Source organism: Anopheles moucheti, chromosome 3 (assembly GCF_943734755.1).
Source record: "Anopheles moucheti chromosome 3, idAnoMoucSN_F20_07, whole genome shotgun sequence".
Lineage (NCBI taxonomy): Eukaryota > Metazoa > Arthropoda > Insecta > Diptera > Culicidae > Anopheles > Anopheles moucheti.
This window is the reverse complement of record NC_069141.1, coordinates 23,581,877-23,604,652: the sequence shown is the minus strand read 5'-3', so window position 1 is coordinate 23,604,652 and position 22,776 is coordinate 23,581,877. Positions and strand designations below refer to the sequence as shown.

Genomic DNA, 22,776 nt, shown 5'->3' with positions numbered 1-22,776 from the left:
GTGAATTCGAAGTAATCTTTCATCAAGCAATAACAACAGAACGCAATGCCATAATTATGGTTTCTGGTCGTTTCATGTCCAGATTCCAGTTCCAAGAATGGAGCCTTTTTTGAATTTACAAGCAGCTAACAGATAGTTCCAGCAAGAAAACAACCAAAAATCAATAAGTGTATCTCAAGTTATGCAAAATTGGCTATTGTTGGAACTTTCATTTCAGTTAAAGTGTGGACTATTGGATTTTATGTCCCTCTTTCCTAAAAAAATCCGTTCAAAGCATTTTAAGCCTTCTATGTTTTTCCAAAGATAAATTTAAAAAATGAGGGTTTACAACCATTTCCAACTGAATACACAGTACCAGTATCACAACCCAGTAGTAGGCTTTGATTGCGAATTCGCGAAGTCAGTTAGTGAGTCAAACCAGGCGAGTACAGTTGGTCATAAAACCCCGTAGCTGAGCATCTCTGTAATAAAAACACAAAAAAAAACTAGTCCCTATCGAAGCTGAAAATGGCCGATCACGTAACGCACGAAACAGCGGCAAGTTCCCCATCGGTTCCATCGCCCACGAGCGAACCGTCAGCGGGGAAAACTGAAGCCTCCCTATTGCATCAAATAGCTATCATCGAGAAGCGCATCAAGGAGATTGAATTGGAGCAAACGGCCACGGCGAATCCGCTTCCGCCCAACATTCAGGCCAAACTGTACGCGTTGCGCAAGATCCAGCTGGATATCGTCGACCGGGAGGTGCAGTTCCACTACAAGGCACACGCGATGGAGGTCGAATACCAGTCGGTGTTTAATGAATGTCACGAAAAGGTTGCTCGGATCATCAATGGGGACGATGTGCCCGAGCTGCTGGAATCGAATCCCGCCCCGAACGATGTGGCCGATCAACCGAAAGGGATACCGGAGTTTTGGTTGACCGTGCTGAAAGCCAGCTTTCTCGAACACATGATTCAGCCGACGGATGAACCGGTGCTGAAAGAGCTGCAGGATGTACGTGTCCACCTCGTGAACGAACCGGAGGCCGGATTTGAGCTAGAGTTTTACTTCGCCAGTAACGATTACTTCACGAACGAGGTGCTCACCAAGCAGTACTTTTTGCGCTGCGCTCCGAATCCGGATGCACCGGCCAAGTTTAACGGGTTCGAAATCTACAACTGCAAAGGCTGCACCATCGACTGGAAGCCGGATCACAATCTGACGGTGACGCCGGGGAATTCATTCTTCGATTTTTTCGCACCCGAAATGTTGATCAATGCCGACTACGATGCGGACTTTAACGAAGCTGTACTGGAGTGTGATTTCCAGTACGGGTACCACATCAAGGAGACGATAATTCCCAGGTCGGTGTTTCTGTTTCTCAAGGAAAGCACCCATCTTGGACAAAGCTGCTGCTGTAGTCGATGTGTTTACTTCGAATGTCTCGATGATTTAATGGCCAATTCGTCTCTTAATGTGGCGAACGACGGAGAAGGGTCAAACCATGAATCAAGCACTGGGGCAGATGTTGATGCGCCACTGGACGATTGAGTACTAGTGTGTCGTGGTGCATTTTTAACAGAGGATATCTTGAGTTTCTTGAGAGCAAATTTTATGTAAAAATTAAAAACATTTATATGAATATTTTCAGATGTATCAAATATATTTAGTTATTTAATGATGTACCCCTATACAAATTCTCTTACTCTCCATTGAAAAGCAACAGGCATTCCTGGGTGTGGCAACAAGTTCCACATTTCAAACGTGAACGTTAATGACGGGTACCCTCATCAATGAATGTCAGCCGCCGACTGTCACATTGCAACTTTCTCCCCCAACATCCGGTGCAGTACCGGAGTGTGCGCGAATGCAATCAAGCGTAGCATTTAGTGGACGCTATTGTGGAGGAAGTTCACACGCCACTCACCAAACACCGGTCCTACGCTCGTCCGTTCGGGCGGATGGGCGTGTGGGCCCAATGAATCAATGCAAGACGTTCTCAGCTACCGTATGTAGGCCATTGTGTCAGCCGGACCATTGCCGAATGAATGGAACCCGGAAAGTGCAACCCAAATAGTGCACTGAATAGACGTAATCCCATTTGTGGGCGTTGTTTTGTTTGCGAAAAGCTCCGGCTGTTCCGGTGGGTGTGTTGGGGTGATGATTGGTTGGTGGAGCCCTCACTAGGTCGCCGATTACGTTTGGTCGTGCAAAAAAAACAAGCTCACGCATTCAGTGTCGTAAGATTTTGCCGGGTCGAAAGTGCGTATTTCTACGAAGCCTCAAAGTGGCATTTTAAGATGCTAAGGCTCGTGAACGCATTGAGGTCAGGAAAAAATGTATTAAAATCGGTTTGAGTTTGTCGTAACTCAGTTTACGTTATTCCATCGAACATGTACCAATAAGTTCAATTATTGTCTAATCGTAAGAGAAATAGTCATATAACATACAATTTTTAATACTAATTAATTACATACTAGATTTTTATCCGTAATCTATTTCTTCTTGATTTAATGACTTACTTAACTAGGAGGTCATACCTGCCATTTCTGGCTGACTAGACATATTTACGTTGTCTCAGACCTAGACCAGATCACGAAAACCACACATAGACGTGGGATTGGTCCGAATGGGAATTTGGATCGAACCTGCCGTGTGAAGACCGACGTCGCTACTAATACACCACCGAGCCGCCCGTACTTTGCTGTGCAAATATGTTCACTAAAACGTCCAATAACACATCCGCAATGTCCATTGCAATTAACTCGCATTTAGGAGGCAATCCACAAGTTTCCCAAAACGATTCATTGGGGCTTGTATCGCTTTCTTCTCGTAATCATATTTTATCTGTTTAATGATATCAAATATTACCAACCAAAAAGAAAATAAAAATAAAGGATGAAAGGTACAACATAGAACGTACATTTCATGATCCTTTTCCCAGACAAAACTTTCGCACACGGTCACGATTGTATTCTCCGATGGTCCCAAATGAGTTTGCATAATTTATCATCTTTATCGTCGGTCTCCCCGGCCGGCCGGCGTTAGCACTCGGTAGTTTCGCTGTGGATGAGCGTATCGAACACATGTTACGTCTCGTGCAATCATCCAGTTTATCATTCTACAATTCCATCACCTCCCACCAATTCAATCCACACGATCTCCCTGTTGGTCCGTTCCTTCACATGTCCTAGCTGCTGAACATCAAGCTGCTCTCCAAACGGCTCCGTAGCGATTCATTTTTATTATCTGTTTTGTTTATTTCTTTTCTTTCCGAAATAGAATCGGTCATCACGGTTAGTGTTCAACGGTAGAGTTCGTGTGTGTGTGTGTTTGTGTTTCCTCCCCGTCCATACAGCTCCTCATCTAATGCATGCGAACATAAGTAGTTGAATACGGGTGGATACGGCAAGTTTTGTGTGTTCCCACTGCTAGCCACCCGGTTGACGTCAGTGGCGTGTGAAGTGAAGTGTCGAAAGACCGTGTCCGCGGGTGGGATAGTTGGGACGGAGGCCAGATCTCGTAGCGCCTCGTGTCCAGCTATCCGGCGCGTCATCAACGGCTCGTTCGACACGGTGGAAGTTTCGTACCGAACGCGCCCTTGTGCGTAACGCCAGTAAAAGTGGATCGATCCTGCGCCTCAGCGGCTTCCGCGGCGGGTTCACCCACAGCTTCCCTGCACAGCTGCACCAAGTTAGTCCGATGCTCGCGACCTGCCTCGACGGACGTGCCGGATACAGTGAGCGTAGAGTTAGAACACCCCGAGCGCCTTCCAGCGGTCCCGACCGAGCGGTCGACAGCCTGCCAGCAGCAGCCTAAGCTTGCCATCGCACAGCTAGCATCGCTTGCTTCGATCAGTACTGCTGCCACCGCTACGCAGCAGATCATAACCACCACCGTCGTCAACGACACCAGCCAACAGGGCATCGCAGCAGGCGACTCCAGAACTCAGCAGCCGCTACTAGCAACCGGCGACGATCACGGAAGCTGCTCGAACGCTGCCCAACGGCAACCGGAAGGGTCTTGTTCGACGGCACAGCAGCCTTCAGCTAGGGCCCCCTCACCGACACCTTCCACCTCGACGGCGGTAGCGGCTCCGCGCCGAATATGCACCTTGAAGGTGAAAATCTTTCTCATCAAGCATCTCTCTAAGCTGGTAGCGTGCAACAAGAAAATGTTTCTGCCCGTCAAATCGAACACGTAAGTTTATCCTTCTGCTTTTTTTTTTGGTTTTGGTTTTGCTGTTCTCATGGACAAGTATGACGTCTAGACGATGTGAAGTGCGCACGATAGCTCGCAGGCAGTAGTGGGACCACTTGAAGCACGGTGCACCTACTTCAAAGGGATAGTATCGTTGATCTGCAGCATACGACGAACCAGAGGGCCATTTTTATGTCGATTTTTAACAGAATTACATGACGTGAAGCAATTCTTTTCATTGCACATGGTTGTTACGTTTAGTACATAACTCGGTGAATAAAATTCCTACATTTTTATCATCCATTTCGTGCCATCCATGTTTTCCATCGAGGAAGCAATTTGAAAATTGCCTTTAAAATGAGATTTATGTTCGAAATCGCATTTCCTTTTGTTGACTTTCTCTTCTGATGTTGATAATAATGATGAAATGGCCTTAAGAGACTTAGATTTCGGAGGAATTCTGAGGAAGTGGATAGAAAATTCCATTAAATCGGCCTCCATTTGTAAAGTGGATTAACTGCGTATACGGGGGGAGAATAAATATAAAATTCTTTATAACATTTCTAAGCATAAAAACATGCCTCTAATAATTCCTGGAATTGGTCGTACAGCTTAACCACATAGAATAGGAACATTTTTCTATTATTGAGATTAAGGTTTTTATAAAGGCAAAGTTTTGCGGAGAATTTTCATAGAATTTCGAAGCTATAATTGGTGTGTTTATTTTAACGAGTTGTGGAATTTGTTTCTAAATTGTTTGAGGCGAGATGTTCATGAAAGTTGTGAGAGTATTCTTATCAGCTATAGCCCATCTCTCATGAATTTCTGAACAGTACTTTTTCTGTATATTTGTCTAAAAATTTTGTATGAAGAGCTGTCTAACTTTTTCCATCGGACTAACCGGACTGCTACTGTCAACTATATTGTGATGTGTTTGCAATGTAAAATTTATATTACTAATTAAATTATTTGATTTTAGATCAAAGTTTATCAATTTGAAATGCTGCACCACAAAATTTTATACTCCATCTTGAATGAGGTCGAAAAACGTACTTCATGCACTACAAATTGTTTAATTCCTTGACATAATTGTTTAATTCCTAGAAATTAAATTGTTTTAGACAAATGCAAAATTTGTGAATAATTTTATTTGTTTTCTAAATCTTTTTTTATTCTAGAAACTGTTCATAATGCTCTGAGAGTATTCTGAAGTTTTAACATTTTGTCCTTACTCCGATTCCATGCTTTGTAATACAGCGAGATAAGAGTATGAAAGCTTCATAATCTGGAAATAGAAATTAAAATTTAGTAAACGTAAATAACCAATTAAAAAAGAACAACCCTGTCATAAATGTAATGCCGTACCTGTAAAAAGGTGTGTAAATTCAATGTTACCTGCAGCACACTTCCCACCTTAATATGAACGTCTTTGAGAGTCCTTGCAAAGAAAAGTATAACATCAATCAAACAATGGTAGTTGAGTTCTGTTTGATAGACCTCACATTTGCATGAAGAAAATGATAGCTTGACTGGTGAGCTTATCGAACCGAAAGTAGTTGGAAAAACCCACAAACTCCGTAAACTTATCCGTCTGTGAAAATGAGCACATTTTTAAATCGATCTTCAACAACTGCTCGCATTCGTGTTTGCGTACCGTGTAGGAGATTTCGTTTCCAACATAGCAAAATATAAACACCTGCGAAGTCATCACCAGCAGATAGAAGGCACAGCCAAGCAGATCGGCCATCGTGACATCGTCCCCTGTGGCTTGCAGTAGCGTCATGCAAATGATAATTACCGAGGCGCACACCTGTGCAAAAATGGATCCCCGGAAAATGTTCTGCACTTCATCGCTGAAGCTTTTGTGCACATTAACGGAACCGTTTTGTGAACCATTCCATCCAGAAAGGTATACTTCGGTATACTACGCGTCCTTACCATAGAATATCCTTGTGAAATAGTACACACTCAGTCACCTCGGCATACGTCTGCCCGTACACTCTCGAGTGATAATTGATACGCTTTCTCATCTCCTTCCATTCGTCATCAGTTGTTGCCGGGTCTTTAAGAAACAGTTGTTCTGGAGGTGCTTCATGGCCTATCTAAAATATAGCAACCTTCAAAATTAAACCTTCAAAGTTTAACCTCACATAGTTCGTGTACCTTCTTCACCATACTGCCAAGACGCACAATTTGTCCATTTACGTGCAACATCAAGCCGGAAAACATGGTGTCGGTGGAGAAGTTGTACGTCGCACTCATGACAATCCCGATCGTTTGATAGAGGAACAACACTCCATACACGGTGTCCGAACGATGATAATCCACCGGGAACCAGGCCGGAACGGGTAGTCGACGCTCTTTGTCAAAAGCGGGCGAAACCACCCACATGATGATGGTAAAGATGGCCACGAACATGAGAAAGATCATCAGCCAAAATACACCACTCATCGATCGGAGTACAGGCCTAATGCGAGGAATTGCATGTAATCAGTTCCAACTTCGTCCATTTCCATTTCTTCATCTCGTTTACCCGTATTCTTCTGGCTGCTTCGGATGGTACAGCGTGCAGTTTAGTTTGCGCAAGCATGCCTGAATGCGGGATATGTTGTAATTAAACTTTTCCAGCTTGTAGATCAGCGTCACTTGTGTCATCAGCACAAACAGAGCATTAGCAATGTCCTGTGGGAGAAAGCAACGCCTGTGAACCCTGATGCAAATCGTAACACATCTTCACCACTCTCACATTGATATCCTTCACGTCCTTGAAGTACAATGCTTGCGTTAGTGCGTACAGGTGTAGAAACACGATCCTCAGAGCCCAACCGTACGCAATGTACCGCGTTCGAGTGGCCGGATCCGAATCCTCCGGTGGCCAAAGACCCAAATACTTCAAACACACCAACTGCAACCAGAACGAATCTCGCCGGTTGTACGCATCCCAACGAGGTTTTAGTTTGTTCAGCTTCATCGTTATCCGTGATTGTGGGACTCCTAATTCCGGGTGGAACTGAAATGTGACCTCCTGATCGTTGTGTGCCCGAATTTATAACTGAACCGTCTCTTGACTCGATGTCGATTTAAAAGTCCTTGATCGTGGAACTAAAACTCTTGAGGGCGTTCCTCGTTAAACTAATAGGATGGGGCATTGTTCGAAGTTGTACTATATTTTATCCCTAACGAGCAGCAAATTAAGACAAAGTTTGTCATAGCGATTACTAATACCTGCTCCGTAATTAGTATTCGTTTTTTCTTGGGTTTCATTTTAAATGGACTATAGCTGTAACTATTTCCTATCGAAGGCATCAGTTTCAGTTCAGTTTAAATCAATAAATTGGATTTTAAATTATTCTCTTTGGTTTGGCTATTGGACGATGTTTGTCATACAATAACTTTCTAGACTTGTATATAATACGAAGTATATGAGTTCTGTGGATTGCTCGTTTGTTCTATTGCGGCCCAAAGAAACTCTATTCTATTTCATATTTATTGAAAGAAGCTATGCAAGAACTGATATTTAACTGATATTTAAATGGTACATTTTTGTATTCTCCTCAAACAATACGGCGATCTTAAGGATCATCCTAATGACTTGATCAACTCACTTGAGTCTGCCGAGGATACATTGTTGCAAAACAGTGAAGTCATCATCATTAATAGGTTTTTTTAAAATTTAAAAATTAAAATCAGTACTCAGAGGTGAACGTAGGCTTTTTACAGGGTATTTCATAAAGAAATGTTTTATTATACAAGATAGATTCAAATTCGCCAATTTGAGACGACTCAAATTCCAAAGAAGCCATCTGTACCTATCTGTACAACGCCACTTCATGGCCTTCGTTAGCAGGACTGCCGTGAGTGTCACCATCATTTTGATTTTTGACTCGTTAAACTTCAACCCTAGGTTTTCCGCCTCGGTGACCATATGTTACATGAGAAAGCCGTAAATCAATTACGTCTCTGCCGTCAGCGTATGTCAGGAGCAGCAGGAGTAACTAATAGAGCATGGTCTCGAAAGTTTTCACCCCCAAATCGGGTCGAAAAGGACACAAATGTGGCCATCACTCTGGACCTCTCAACAAGGAATAGATATCCGACGATGCGATGTTGGTTATTGCAAATTTTAGAAGCTTGGTAAGCCTAGCTGAGATTCCACAGGACATTACCACCAGTGCTTTAAAATTTATTAAACGATGTTAGAGCAGTCCAACCAGTGGGTTGTGAAGAATGACAACAGCTGTAGCACTACTTAAAAAGAAGACTTAGCAAAGTCAACAACAAGGTTTTTCAATCATTTATCTTACCCTTATCGTGATCGAAACAAAGCAAAATTTCCTGCTATGAAATAAAGGAGACGTTGCCACTAAATCCGATACTAGATTTAGATTTAAAATGATGTTTTCGTTGCAAAAATCAATTACAATTGACATAAACACTAGTATACTAAACACTTTTTAGACTGAAAGATGCTTAGACGAGAATCTCGGCCTACCTAAATCTAAGCTCTGATAGTATAGGCGGAAATGGAACTTATCCATTGAGTTGAGTCTATTATGAGATGATGCCCTTATCAAACGCATCGCGAACCATGATATTCCACTATAGTTTCATTGTATTACTTTCCACCCACCCCCAAAACGGTCTCCCATACTCTCGGCACAGCACAAGAAAAGCCCGTCAGCATCATTTAGTTGCTGGCGCCAGCAAACGCTCTCGAGAGGGTTTTACCATGACAAACATATTCGACATACCGGAACAGGGCCAAATGCTTTTGTTTGAGTGGACACACACAGACACACCCAACAACACGCATAAAAACCGAAACTCCCCCGCTCACCCGACCAGCGGAAGGAAAACATGATGTAAAACTTGGACCGAGTGTGGTTCTCCCTGTTTTTTTTTTTTGTTGAGCTTGCACAACTTTTTTTCAATTTGAGCTTCAGTTTCCTCCATTCTCATCGGCCCATCGACCGATCGGGCGGGTATTGAATGCTCCAAACGCAGGAAACGTGCCATCGATTCGAACCGGGCCAGATGGTTCGTTCGAGTGGTCTGGGGGTGTGTTTTTTCTTTTTTTGTTTGTTTGTTTTGTTTGCCGTTTGCTTGGCACGGTTCCTAGGAAAGCTTGGCGAGTGTATGGTCTGCCGCAAGGGTGGGATAAATTTTACAACTGTCGCATTTCACTTGCCATGACATGGACGAACTTCCTACCGATGGCTGCTACTCGGTGGTTTTACCCCGCCGCAGGCCCGGAGCAAGGGCGTTAAAACGAACTCCGTCCAGGAAGGAAGTGCTCCAAAGCTTGTACGAAAGTGGAACATCTACTAATGGATAGCGTAAAACTTGAAACCTCCGGTTAGATAAGGGAAATCTCATGACAGACGGATTAAGATAGACGAGTGAGAAATGGTATTCTGTTAAGAATGGGAACGGGCCGGCTGCCTTTTCTTCCTCAGTTTTTGTTACTGGCTGCACGTACCAAGACAACAGCAACCAGGCGCCCGCTTTTACAAATGCAATTAAGCGAAAAGCAAATGGAATGAAATTAAAACACTTGGCAGCAACTGAATGGAGGTGCAAATGAATGGAAACTCGATGGTTGCTGGCAAGCGCACATTCCTGTGGTAATGACATGGAGTAACAAGTTTGTGCTAAAAACTTCCCCCTGAGTACCGCCTGAGTAAATAAGGAGAAAAGTGTAAAATTCAGAAATATTGGTGAAATTCAATTGGATGTTTAGGAATTAAATGTCATTACGGGAATTCTGGACGAGTTCCAAACACCTGAACCTCACATAACCACAACGGAAAATCTCTCGCTCGTATCAGGTCTCCGGTAGGCAACGGTGAAACGGCAAATGGCGGCGAGGATGTCACCACTGTAACATGCAACTCCACGCAAACTCCCAGCGATCTCAGCCCACCGAACATGTCCAACGACGACATACTGCCGCAGGCCCACCACCAAAACCCTGGCCACTGCATAGCGTCCTTCTCCGCCATCAACCGTATGCGACAGAATGCACAGGTAGGTTGGAAACCAGCTTTTGGCTACGAAACAACCCTTGCACCCTGTTCCGCGAAAGGTGTCGAAATCTCGGGTATCGCCCAACAGGTTCAACAGTCAAATTATGACAATCAAATTTGCGGCCCAAAGCCGCTCTTCGCCCTCTGCGTTGCACTCAATTTGCATACACCAGACACTTGAGTTTCTGTCACCCTGCAACTTGAGGTCAACGCTGAAACGTAAAACCGTAACTACCGAGAGAACAATTTGTGTGGTGCGTTTTCCAAATAACCGTTACGTTCTCCCTTTTTTGTTTTCGTTCTCTTCACTTTCCTACAGCTTTGTGATGTCACGCTAGAAGTCGGGGGTGAAACGATCAATGCCCACAAAGTCATACTAGCTTCAGTTTCACCGTACTTCTACGCAATGTTTAATGGTAAGTGGATTGGAGTAGACCAGACTGGCAGGATGTGCTTCGCACACGGTACGATGCGAATTGTGTGCAGGGTCGTGAATTCAATTAACAAACCCGCAGACAAATCCGTCGGTATCCGGGCCCCTCTGTAAAGGGGACCGGGCAAACGTTTGCACTAATGAAAGGAATATTGAATTTTGCAGATGACATGCTCGAGCGGAATTGCGATGTGGTCACGCTGCACGATATTGACCCATCGTCCCTGAAGCAGCTCATCGAGTACGCGTACAGTGGGGAGATCACCATAACGGAGGATAACGTGCAGGTGAGCCATGCCATCTTAATCCACTTGATATGCATCGTAAGAGAATTGGTGAGATGGAATCCCTTTTATCCACTTATCATCTTATGAGCCTGTTGAAGGTGCTCCTGGTAGACTGAAGGCTGGTTTCCAATTATCCTAACTACGCCGTGTTTCAAATTCTCTCTGTTGGACATGGATAAGTTAAGTTTGAGTTCATCTTCGAAACTAACGCATAACGTAACTCTTGGTGCTTTACTAATACTTTAGTAAACCAAGCGTTTCCTATGCGTTTCGTCGGCTATTACCATCCCGATGTGGTAACGGCTTCATAATGTCTTGATCTGGTCTCTAGAAGACAATCGTCCAATTCTTGGAGTTGTTTAATGTTATTAGAGTGACAACTCCACCTTATATTCTTCAAGTTCTGGAGGTGAAAAATGAGTGTACTGTGTCTGCACACCTTCCAGGCGTGACCTATTGAGGTAACCGTCGGTTGTGATGTCTAAGAGTATCAAAAGTCCGCAAATCTTCCGCACAAGGAGATATCTAGATACTGAATACTTCTAATTCTTAATGTGAAGCTCTTCTAAGATAGGTTTCAATGCAAGATCGCAATAAGAGACTCAGTTGAACTTGTGTTGAAGTTAAAAGTTGCTAGAATGTAGAGTGAAGAAAAATATAAGGAATCTTAACATTGCTTCTAGTATTAGCTTGAGATGTTCAATGTGCAATATTCAAAGGACATGAAGTTATTTGAAGTTATTTGTTATTGCCTAGCAATTCTGTAATGAAATGTTCAACAAAATTTCAATTAATAACCTTGTTCATTAACCAGCCCAAACAATCCCAATATCTAAACGATCAAACATTATTATACTTATACATCTTGTTGCCATGTGAAATCAGCTATTTTTCTATAAATGAATCGTCTGACTCGTGTACATTTCTAATCTACCCCATTAATCTTCATTGGTCGCAGTATGAAATTTATGTGAAGAATTTTGTTACTTTATCTCACCAATCATCGCTACCACTGGCTACGTACCAAACCATAACGCACCCGATAGTAATCAATATTTCTTTCTTTCTTTCTCAACCCTCCAGGTGCTTCTTCCGGCCTCGAGCCTGCTGCAGATTCAATCGGTCCGTGAAGCGTGTTGCAAATTTCTGCTTCGTCAGCTACATCCCTCAAACTGTCTGGGAATTCGAAGTTTCGCTGGTACGTACCGCCGCAATCCTATTTACTGCCGATGATCATCCAGCCAAAAAGGGGTCGTAGAACTTTCACGCCTGGAGCAACCATTGTCCCAAGTGCAATCCGGCTACTATGGTGCAGGTGACCGATTAGTTACCGAAGCGTACTTTCACACGACTGCCTGCAAGCTTATCCGTGGTTCCGTAAGAACCATGCCGTTGACCGTTTATGGCGCCTAATTGCCGCGACGTCACCGGGGTTTTGTAGCGCCCGCAGTACATAATTGCCTTCAGTCTCACTCTTCTGCCCTGCTATTACGTTCCCCCCCCATGACACCGGGGGAATTCTTTGAGCCGGTCAATTGCATAGACTGTGTGACGACATCGGACACTTTGCGCGTAACACGTGTTGCGGTGTTCGTTTTAAAGCTCAACACCGGCCGTGCTGTAATCGTTGCGTTGGGGAGAGGGAGTCCATAATCTGTCCGTGACATCTTGGTCCGCGACATGGGTGGAACGTTTGGGACGTGCAATCGATGCATTTCGATTCGGTTTGGCTTCCGGCATGTGTTATGCATCTTAATTGTCCGGGGAGTGCCAGCCACGGAACAATCAAGTTGATTGCTTCGGAACATTGTTTTAATGATTGCTGTTGCTCAGTTTGGGCAATCCAGGTTGTTATTTAATTGCCCTATTGGCTATATTAGAATATTCTGTTTGCGGAGCTGATGTTGCATATCGGCTTGAACTTAAACTTAATAATGCAATCGTAAGTATAAACGGTTACTTCAATACTTTAGTTTAGTACTATTTACTGCTAGATGCTACCAGATAATGCTAGAATAATGCAAATGCAGTCAGACTATGATCCGGGATGTGAGAACCATTCCAGATGGTTCTGCTACCAAATCAGCATTTGCCCAAGCAGCAAAATGGTCATCTTGACTTAATGAAGTAAGAATTTCTGAATCAGAATCTCAATTAACTTCAAACTATCATAATATCGATTGGTACCTCAAGCGAGATGTTGCTTCTTCTTGCTGTTACTATATCTCCGCCTAAGCATATACAGACGAAAGTCAAGCAGGAAAGAATAAGCTAGGGGAGAATTCTTGTACATTTAGAAGAACATGTCCATGTACAAAAGGTTATAATCGTGCAATAGTTGCTCTAACGTCAATCACGCTACTACAAAGTTGGCCAGCAAAGTGATCAACTGGATGGAAAGCAATTTCATTTCCATAATCTTCCTTGGGAAATCGCGCACGGTGCCGGTTCGAATAATCATCGTCCATGTCGTCGAATGTGTTCAGTCGAAATTCCGTTCCTCCATATTGGCAGCCATCGCTTTCAATATGGCAGATGAGAACGCTTGTTGGTACCCGGGTTTGTTGTTCGGTGACCATAAAAACGATTTTCTCATTTTCATCGTTTCATATCGTTCATTGTTCTTTTTTTCCATTTCCTTTCCCAAAACATCCTCTCTCTCTCTCTCTCTCTCTCTCTCTCTCCAGATGCCCACTCGTGCAAGGAACTACACTCCCGATCCCACCGGTACGCGCTGCAGAACTTCCAGCAGGTCGTCGGCACCGAAGAGTTTTTATTGCTAGGATTTAATGAGGTAAATAAACATTCACTTATCCCAAAATGTTGAGCACACGGTGTGTCGTAGGTAGGTCGGTAGATGTATCGTATTGTATGGCCATGTTACACGGCACCGGGACGTACCAAGTCATCCCGAAACGATTATGTCGCTCGGTGGTGATGCGTATCGCTGAGCATTAAATATAATACACAAGACAGGAATTTGGAGAAACGGGTCATCCTCGCAACAAGCTCTGTCACTCGCCAGGTGGATGGTATCATCGAGGCCGTACACACTAGCGTGATATGAAAGTGGAGCATCCTGTCCTGATACTACCGAATTCCCTCGCGGCTATGAATCATACTACGCCGACTCACGGCTCGTCCTATTGCGTAGAAATAGCGATTGGGCAAATAGGTTTACGGCTTTGACCGGGGTTTTGTTTAGGTACCAAGGAACGACCCAGGTGCGTTTCACCGGAAATAGCATCGGAAAACAATCGACAAACGTCCTCGGAACGGGGGAAAAGTGAACCCCACAACATTTACTGGAAGTATTCCACCCAAACCGTATTTGACAATATTATGTTACCGGGTACACCGCTCAAACCAACCAATCGAACCGGCGAATGTACATAAATTGTCCCACTAACGACGGGTAGCCGTGAAGTATCGAACGAACGGTGAAAACAACCTGACCCAATGCTAACAACCATGTCGACGCACAAATCCGCATTCCGTTCACAATACTGCACAGCAATCGGTTAGTTTCCTCGGTGGAGGAGATCCATCTACAAAGCTACGGTATATAATTTAATAGCAATAATGCTCGACACACACACTCTCCACAGGGCCGGCTGTTTGTTTTTTGGAGTGAAAAATTAATTAAACCTTGGGTTCGTTTGTCCATCCTGCTGTACCTTTTACAAACCATCAGTCTGTTAAATTTGATACACGACTCTTCTCGATTGCCGCGTCATGGTGCTACACGGTAAATTGTTGCATAAATTAAATAAACAATCGATGGTTGATATCAGTAAACAGCCACTGAAATTAGATTTTGAACATGCATAAAGGGACATTACAATTACATACATTCAATTATTGGGTACTAATACCTGCTTCAGCCACACTGTCATTCGATATTCTTCAGGCTTTACAACCAAGAGACCGTAATATGGTGTTCAAATTACTTGAAGTATTATGTTTTCCTTGAAAAATTGTTAGACAACTTTGTGTACCACAGGGAGTTCTATGAATCAGGCATTAGTTTTTTTTTATACGAGATAAAGGTTCAATATTTACCACATCTTGCTCACACTTATTCCCAGCACCGGAGAAACAAGATGTTTCCATCCTTTTATGACATTTTTAAGAACTTTAAAATCTCCTTGCATACACAAAGATACATATAACAAAGCATCCAACCAGTAAATGTCCACTTCATAATCCTGCAGCACATAATCCTTATTATCCATGTGCCTGTAGATACTAAGGCCTATATCCATCCGCTCAATATCCCAATAATCTTGTACAGATTTACGTAAACCACTACGACTCTTGATTAAATTTCGTGGTTTAAATATCGTATTTGACTTCAAAGATTGATATACTCCGGTAAATTCTGAACTGTTCCAAATGATCCGAAGTACTTCGGGGTACTTCAACACGTGTCTACTGATATACTATCAGCAAGAATTTTCCGAACATAGTTTTTTTTATATATCATCATGATATCTACAAGAACAGTTTGAAGTTGACCTGAGATTGCTCAAGATATTCGGAAGTTTCTTCTAGAGATATTTTACTTATTACTAACACATGGCTTTATAACACATCCGAGGAGAGTTCTGGTTCGAAATTTGATGGGTTCCAAATTTCAGAGAGATTAGTAGAAACCATATTCATACTACTCACTAATCAGATGTTATTACCACTGGGAGATCTTGGCCCTGCCGCTGAAATGTGGGGAAATATCATTTGGAGCCTGGTACTCCATTGTCCTTCTACGCATACTGGTGCCAAACCCCTACTACTGAGTATCTTCCACACAAAAAATCCCCTATTTGTAAATATATTTTCAACTAACGATCGATAAATGGTCTCCTTCCGTTCTTCCCAGGTGCAAGATCTAATTTCCAACAGCCAGCTGAACATATGCTCGGAGGAAAAGGTATTTATGGCTGTGCTGAACTGGATCAAGCACGATCTCAGCGAGCGCAAAAAGCACATATCCGAGCTGATGTCACACGTGCGGCTTCCGCTAGTCAGCCGCGAGTTTCTCATGAACTGCGTCGAAACGGAAGCGCTCGTGCGAGAGGAATCGCACTGTAAAGAGTTGCTGCTCGAAGCGATGAAGTACCATCTGCTGCCGGAGCAGCGCAGCTCGCTGGTGAGTCAGCGAACGCTCGAACGTCGGCCGGAGGGTATGCGATCGTACATATTCGCCGTCGGCGGTGGCAGTCTGTTTGCGATCCACAACGAGTGCGAGTGTTACAATCCGAAGACGAACGCGTGGATGACCATATCGCCGATGATTTCACGGCGCTCGCGGGCCGGCGTCACGTCGCTCCGGAAGCTGCTGTACGTGGTCGGTGGGTACGATGGTGAGAACGATCTGGCAACGGCCGAATGCTACAACCCGCTCACGAACGAATGGACCAACATTACGCCGATGGGTACGAAGCGGTCCTGCTTGGGAACGTGCGCGTTCGACGGGTTGCTGTACGTGTGCGGGGGTTACGATGGTGCCTCGTGCCTGAGCAGCGTGGAGCGGTATGATCCCCTGACCGGCGTTTGGACATCCTGTCCGGCGATGAGCACCCGCCGGCGGTACTGTCGGGTGGCGGTGCTGGACAACTGCATCTACTCGCTGGGTGGGTTCGATTCGAGCAATTATCAGTCGTCGGTCGAACGGTTCGATCCGCGTGTTGGTAGTTGGTCATCGGTACCGAGCATGACGTCCCGTCGAAGCAGCTGCGGAGTGGCCGCGTTGGATGGATATCTGTACTGCATCGGTGGTAGCGACGGTACCATGTGCATGCAAACAGGCGAACGGTTTAATCTGCGTACCAACGCCTGGGAACCGATCAGCGCAATGCACTCGAGAAGGTAGGTAGAGTGGAGACTAGCATGAGTGGTTCTATTCTTCATGGTATCTTCTGTTGTTGCAGATCAACTCACGAGGTAGTGGAAGCGAACGGATTCCTGTACGCACTCGGTGGCAACGATGGTTCCTCGTCGCTCAACTCCGTCGAACGGTACGATCCGAAGGTCAACAAGTGGACGATCGTCACTTCCATGCTTACCAGGCGCAGCTCCATCGGTGCGTCCGTGTTGGAGTGTTTCAATCTAGAGCGCGGACTGCTGCAAACTAGCATTTGACCACTGAGCTGTCCCAACACCACCGCCATCAACGGTACAATAACGCTGACAGCGGCGGATACTAGTACTAGTGCCGGCCTCCCAACGACCACAACCGGTGAAACACCGCCGAGCCAGTAAACGTATCATCTTGCGCTAATCCACCGCATCTACCGGCTTAGATAAATCGCATTTCATCGTGCACTTGAGCAAATCCAGGAAGGACCTCGTCCTGGTGTTGTTATCCTGCAAAACAAACATAAGGTCATTATATTTAGCTAAACTCATTAATTAAACAGCTAGCTAGCCAAACAGGTTGAATATCGATCGGGAACTGGAAGAAACGACTCCTGCTGCTCGTTAAACGAAAGGACTATTGCGATGATGAGAAAGATGCAGGATTGTCGCTTACACGTAAGACGCATTTAGCAAACTAGTATGCATTATTGGTTAAGCTTACCGTACTTGGAAGAGACTCACGGTTTCGCCGACACATTGGAGTCGAATCGAACACAGCGGAATTAGTAGCGGATGTGTCGTTGCTTGCGACCAATGTTCTTGATGTGTAACGTACCTAACACGTATCCTTATCATGTGTTCGTTCCAATTTAGTTGACTATTCTGTATTTGTACATTGTATGTTTGGTAGCCTGGTTAGTGTTTTTTACGTTTAAGCACAGGGAATGGAAACCGTTTCATTCTCGACTGTCTGATTGTTTTTTTTTACATTAGTACACTGCCCATTTACTTCCAACTTCTACCTCTTTGTTACGTATGTTTAAGCCAATGTGTAGCGTGCGTGTTTCCAGTAGTTTTTCCTCGTCTTCTTTCCAAAGCTGTTTAGTGCTTGGGTTTTATTCCCCCGGCAACTCTGTAACAGCTCTGTATACCGATGTTGCTTTCTTCATACTTAAAAACAAACACTGTGATAAACTCTATTGTTAAGAATGCAATCTTGTGCATCCCGCACCCTCACCCTCATTGTGGTGATCCTTCATGCGGCTCAACGATCAAGCGCATCGGTTGAGGATCATGTAATCCTTTCGGGTGCATCCTTGTACATTTTTTTTTGCCATTTTGCTTTAATTTCCCCATTACTCTCTCACTTTCTCTTCTCTCTCAACAAACATTCAGAACAGAAGAAAGGATATCAAAAATGAATCAATTTGTGTCTATTGTTTTACGGCTTTGCATTAGGATTTCTTTTTCGTTTTTTTTTCTCTCTCTCTCTCTCTCTCTCTTTGTAGTCGGTAAATATGGCGTAGTGTGATACAACAATTATAGTTGATGTAGGTAATCAATTCAATGATGAGAGGTCCAAAATAAAATGCAAATCGATCAACACAAACGAACCGAACCGTAATTGGTATAATAAATTACATAAGCATCAGTTTCCAAATTGCATCTCATCGTGCATTGTAGTGTAAGCTTCTCTTTGCCCAGCAAATTACAAATACCGTAGCTAAATAGAAACTAAATCCCCGGTGAAGAACAACTTCCGATATGCACTTAATCGTAAATATGCAGTTCCACAACATTCACTGGCGTACTCACACAGGAACCCGCCCCGCCTCCGCCCTTTCAGAAAACAGGAGCTATTTATGGGGCTCATACAAACAACAGAAACACTGCCATTTTCGAACCTCTACAGAAAGGAGTAGTTGTAGTACGTGTGTGTGTGTGTGCGTGTGCGTGTGTGTGTTTGTGTAAAATCCCTTTTTGCTCCCCCCCGTATCACAAATCGTAAACCGTATCAATTACAGCAAAACTACGTGAATTAGTAGGACTGACTGACTGATTACCAATCGTTCGGTAGAGTAAAACCAAAACACACATCAGGGATCATTTACATCAAATTAATAAAAATAAAACAGACAGAATTCCTGTTTTTCCATCCTTTATTCTATAGTACCTACAATATTGATCAGTAATCGATTGATCTTGCGCTTGTTAAAATTTCAATTTACAAAAACCATTGGAAATTTGTGCAAGAATGTGCAAAAGAAAAGAATTACACAATACAGTTTGCTAAATATCAAACAGAAATATAGCCATAATGCGTGAACACAGATAAACTAATAACAGAACATGACATGATAACAGAATTATGACGTGTACAAAGGTTTTTGTTACACAAATGCATCGAAATTCTATCCACTTGAAAGAAATTTCATCCCCTTTTCTCTTTTTAGACATTTTTACATTGTTAGTTAGTGTGCGACATTTACAACACATTTCCCTTTAACCGATCGACCGTTTCTTCGGCAATGATTTTTATCAAACTTTCATCGTACTGCGGCTGTTGCTGCCTATCTTCGGTTTGGTTGGTTCCGTGCTCTTTTACGGTTGTTTTCGGTTTCGTTTGTCCCGTTGAGGCTGACGAGCTAAACCACCCACTGCCTGACTGCCGCCCAGCTGGATCGTGCCGATGATAACACACCATCATTTTTGATTAAAAACGGGAACGATCATTCCGATCGATCAAATGAAAATAAACAAAAAAATGGAAAAGGAAAAGAGTAAATAAAGATACTTAATTTTGTTTTGTTCTATTTATACTAATATTATAATAAACAAAAAGGTTTGGCCATTTCCTCCTACTCCAGCCTGGTGCACAAGCATTCACAAGCGATCCAGATGGTTGGGAATCAGGTTGAAGGGGCAAAGGAGGCCCTTATATTTCGGAAATAATACACTAAATGCAACGCATTTTCGCTTCGTTTACTACTACCACACCACGAAATCGGTGTCCCAGGGAAACAGGAATTGAGCCAATTCCTTCTACTTTTATTCGCTCACAAAATGCACCTTCTTAACGACTAAACTAAACAAAAATGCAACCTGCGCTCGAACACAAACAAAACTTGATCCAGATCGTGCCGGCGGCCTATTCTTTCCAGGTTTGATACTACCACACCACTTATTAAACCGAATGTTTCACGCACCGGACGAACACGCGAAACTGTTCTTCCTATCCTGACGCTCTTCTCCGACGATCACTAGCGTAAATTGAACATCGTTGGCCCTTCGTACTCTACACAATCCACATATCGCCCAAATATTTTGCCGCGGAAATTAACAAACATTAATAAATCGAAGATTCATTTGTCAATCTCCGCCTGTAATGGGATTTGCGGGCAAACAAAAACTGAGATAAAGGAACACGAAATCGCTGCATATAATCCATCTAGCATATTTCCTGACCATTCATCCATGTTTCTGTATCGCACACAGGACACACCACCGTTGCCGGAGAAGGAGGAAGGATGGCCGTTTCACGTTATGGTGGTTTCTCGCGTTGTGGTGTGTTTTTTCTTTTGCTCATAGCTTTTTCCGGCAGTTTAAGAGTAACTAGGTTCGATTATCGTTCTTTGTTTTTCGCGGGCTATGGTATTATCAGTTTTAGGCAATAGGTTTTTAAATGCACCTATGGTGTGCGTATTTATTTTCCTAGAGGAAACAAAATAGATAAAAAGGGTTAAGATTAGTTGAAGAGAGCGCCAAATATTTCCGATAATGCATTAAACGATAAAATACTACAAACGAAAGAAAAACATTTTACTATAATATGGATTTGTGGCCTATTTCTTCTTATTAGGCAAAAAGAAGTCCATATCAGACATTGAGTTAGTACAGCGGTGATCGTTATCAGCAAAACAGGCAATTTATTAACAGTACATTATCGGTACATCTAAATATACACGGCGTCTCGAATAACAATTGAACGTTTTCCGTTACCAAAGTGTATCAGATATCAAGCAAAAACTTTTGCATCGCAGCATGCCATGAGAAGAGATCTTTCTTCTTGCCACAATCCTTCGGCCATTGTGGATTGTGGTCAATTATTACTTTCATTAATTAATGTTTCAGTCTACAGATTAATCTAAAAAGGATTCTCTTGTGCGTATGGAAATCCAGTGGTAGACGGTGGATGAAATCCTACACCCAATGTCAACCTTTCGTTAGTATCTTTCGGTTGGTTAGACTTTGTTAGTGGTGCCTCCGTGACCGAAGGCGTTAGTAAATCTCATTTCTTACTTGAAACTTTCTTCGACATATCATCGAACGTATCATCCTGAATGTTCAGCATCAGACTGTTGGCAGAGAGGTAGACACGGTTCTGTGAGTTTGCGATCTGTAGGGAAAGAAAAGGAGGAATGAAAAATAAGTTCATGGTGCCGCTCCTCGCTTAAAACCGTATTCGTCCAACACGCACCGTTCTGGCAATGTTCTGTGCTGCACGAATCTTTCGAAGCTTAAGATAACCAGGATTTTCAGCTACGGCAAGACCCAACATTTTGGCCGCTTCTGCCTCACCCTCAGCCTGTACAATCTTTTGCTGTCGTTCCTGTTTTGCACGTTCCACCAAAAATGCAGCCTGCTGTGCTTCCTGCTGGGCAACCTGTTTGCTTTCAACTGCCGCCGTATATTCTCTGCCGAAGCTCAGCTCCGTCAGCGACACATCGTCAAGAATGATGTTAAAATCGGCCGCACGCTCTACGAGTTCACGGCGAATCAGTAGCGATACCTGCTGACGCTGGGTGATCAGCTGGGAAGCGTTAAATTTGGCCACCACACTCTTCAACACTTCGTTACAAATCGAAGGTAACACTTTTTCGTCGTAATCTTGGCCCAGCTGACGGTACATGACCGGCAGTTTGCGTGCATCGGGACGGGACAGGACACGGAGCGAAATATTCACCATCTGCAGATCCTTCGAACCGGTTGGGGATGAAATTTTGCGTGGCCGAGATCGGATGTCGTAAATGATGGGATACTGGAACCAGGGCACGCGGAAGTGTAAACCTTCGGCAAAAACATCATCACCCACACCGCCGATACGGTTGAATATAATCGCACGATGACCACCTTCGACTGTAAAATCATACGGAAGCATGGAGAATTAAGGGAGAATAAATATCATAAATATAAACATTAGACGTGGGGCGAGTCGGGGCAGTACCAAGTGTTATGTAATGGCATGCAATGTTGCGGTATAGAATACGATGGAAATTGGGTTGCGTATAATAGTGATTTTCCAATAAGGAATTCCCTAATACAATTTCCATTCGTATTTACCCACTGGCAACGCTTTAAATCCATTATCCAATTCATGTTTTCTACATGAACTCTCTTCAACCGGTGCATCTAGCATGCAAAGAGAGGTTAGGTTGCATCATTCTTGTACACAGCACCGTCCGGTGTCGAATTATTGCACAATATGATCCCGATACATACCGGTGTACATGGAGTTTTTAACGCCATACGCAACCGCTCCAAAAGCGGCCAAAACCTTCAGACCCGTCGTCAATCCGGGAGGACCTCCTTTGCCGAATTTTCCAGCCAAATCATTCAGTTTGCTCTGTGCCATCTTGTGTTGATATTTGTTCTACAATGTAATGGAATTGGGAGATGCTTTAAGGCTTGAACTACACTCAATATCGATAAAACTGCAGTAAAGAAATGCAACGATGCAAGGGAACAGTGAGCTTAGGAATTTATTTTCCTAATTTAACACAAATGATTCCGGCGAACGAAAAACACGCACCTTTGCGCTGGAAATTTCTTTTGATTTTTTGTTCCGATTGGAAATGTCAATTTGACAGTATCGAAGTCCGAAATCTAGACCCAGTAAAACGGGTATCATCACTGTATGTTTTCTTCCAAATTCATCAAATAAACGTAATATTTAATAATAAAAACTAGCTTCAATAATTTGAATGCAAAT

At 43.5% G+C, this 22,776-nt stretch overlaps 4 protein-coding genes across 6 annotated transcripts; 2 read left to right on the top strand and 2 right to left on the bottom strand.

The window, feature by feature from the left end:
* Positions 1-507: 507 nt before the first annotated feature.
* On the top strand, positions 508-1,660 carry LOC128302242 (nucleosome assembly protein 1-like 1). The gene has a single exon (XM_053039019.1). The coding sequence runs from the start codon at positions 508-510 to the stop codon at positions 1,531-1,533; it is 1,026 nt and encodes a 341-aa protein (XP_052894979.1). The 3' UTR covers positions 1,534-1,660.
* Positions 1,661-5,410: 3,750 nt separating this feature from the next.
* Positions 5,411-7,153, bottom strand: LOC128303151 (odorant receptor Or1). Its single transcript, XM_053040011.1, has 8 exons — positions 6,929-7,153; positions 6,716-6,864; positions 6,346-6,649; positions 6,121-6,284; positions 5,837-6,041; positions 5,685-5,773; positions 5,548-5,620; positions 5,411-5,467 (listed from the first exon to the last, which is right to left on the bottom strand). The coding sequence occupies exons 1-8, from the start codon at positions 7,151-7,153 to the stop codon at positions 5,411-5,413; spliced, it is 1,266 nt and encodes a 421-aa protein (XP_052895971.1).
* A 3,653-nt stretch (positions 7,154-10,806) lies between these two features.
* Positions 10,807-17,079, top strand: LOC128303150 (kelch-like protein 17). Its single transcript, XM_053040010.1, has 5 exons — positions 10,807-10,928; positions 12,012-12,126; positions 13,616-13,722; positions 15,808-16,796; positions 16,859-17,079. Exons 1-5 carry the CDS (start codon positions 10,812-10,814, stop codon positions 17,067-17,069), a joined length of 1,539 nt encoding a protein of 512 aa, XP_052895970.1. The 5' UTR covers positions 10,807-10,811; the 3' UTR covers positions 17,070-17,079.
* A 2,075-nt stretch (positions 17,080-19,154) lies between these two features.
* Positions 19,155-22,628, bottom strand: LOC128300405 (prohibitin-2). Of its 3 annotated transcripts, none has more exons than XM_053036444.1 (5): positions 22,597-22,628; positions 22,287-22,437; positions 21,265-21,923; positions 21,087-21,183; positions 19,155-19,463 (listed from the first exon to the last, which is right to left on the bottom strand). In XM_053036444.1, the coding sequence occupies exons 2-5, from the start codon at positions 22,417-22,419 to the stop codon at positions 19,273-19,275; spliced, it is 1,080 nt and encodes a 359-aa protein (XP_052892404.1). In that variant the 5' UTR covers positions 22,420-22,437; positions 22,597-22,628; the 3' UTR covers positions 19,155-19,272. The 3 variants fall into 3 exon arrangements, with proteins under 3 accessions (XP_052892404.1, XP_052892405.1, XP_052892406.1); XM_053036446.1 differs by lacking the exon at positions 19,155-19,463 and adding an exon at positions 19,765-20,498; XM_053036445.1 differs by lacking the exon at positions 22,597-22,628 and having other exon boundaries at positions 22,287-22,559.
* Positions 22,629-22,776: the final 148 nt, after the last annotated feature.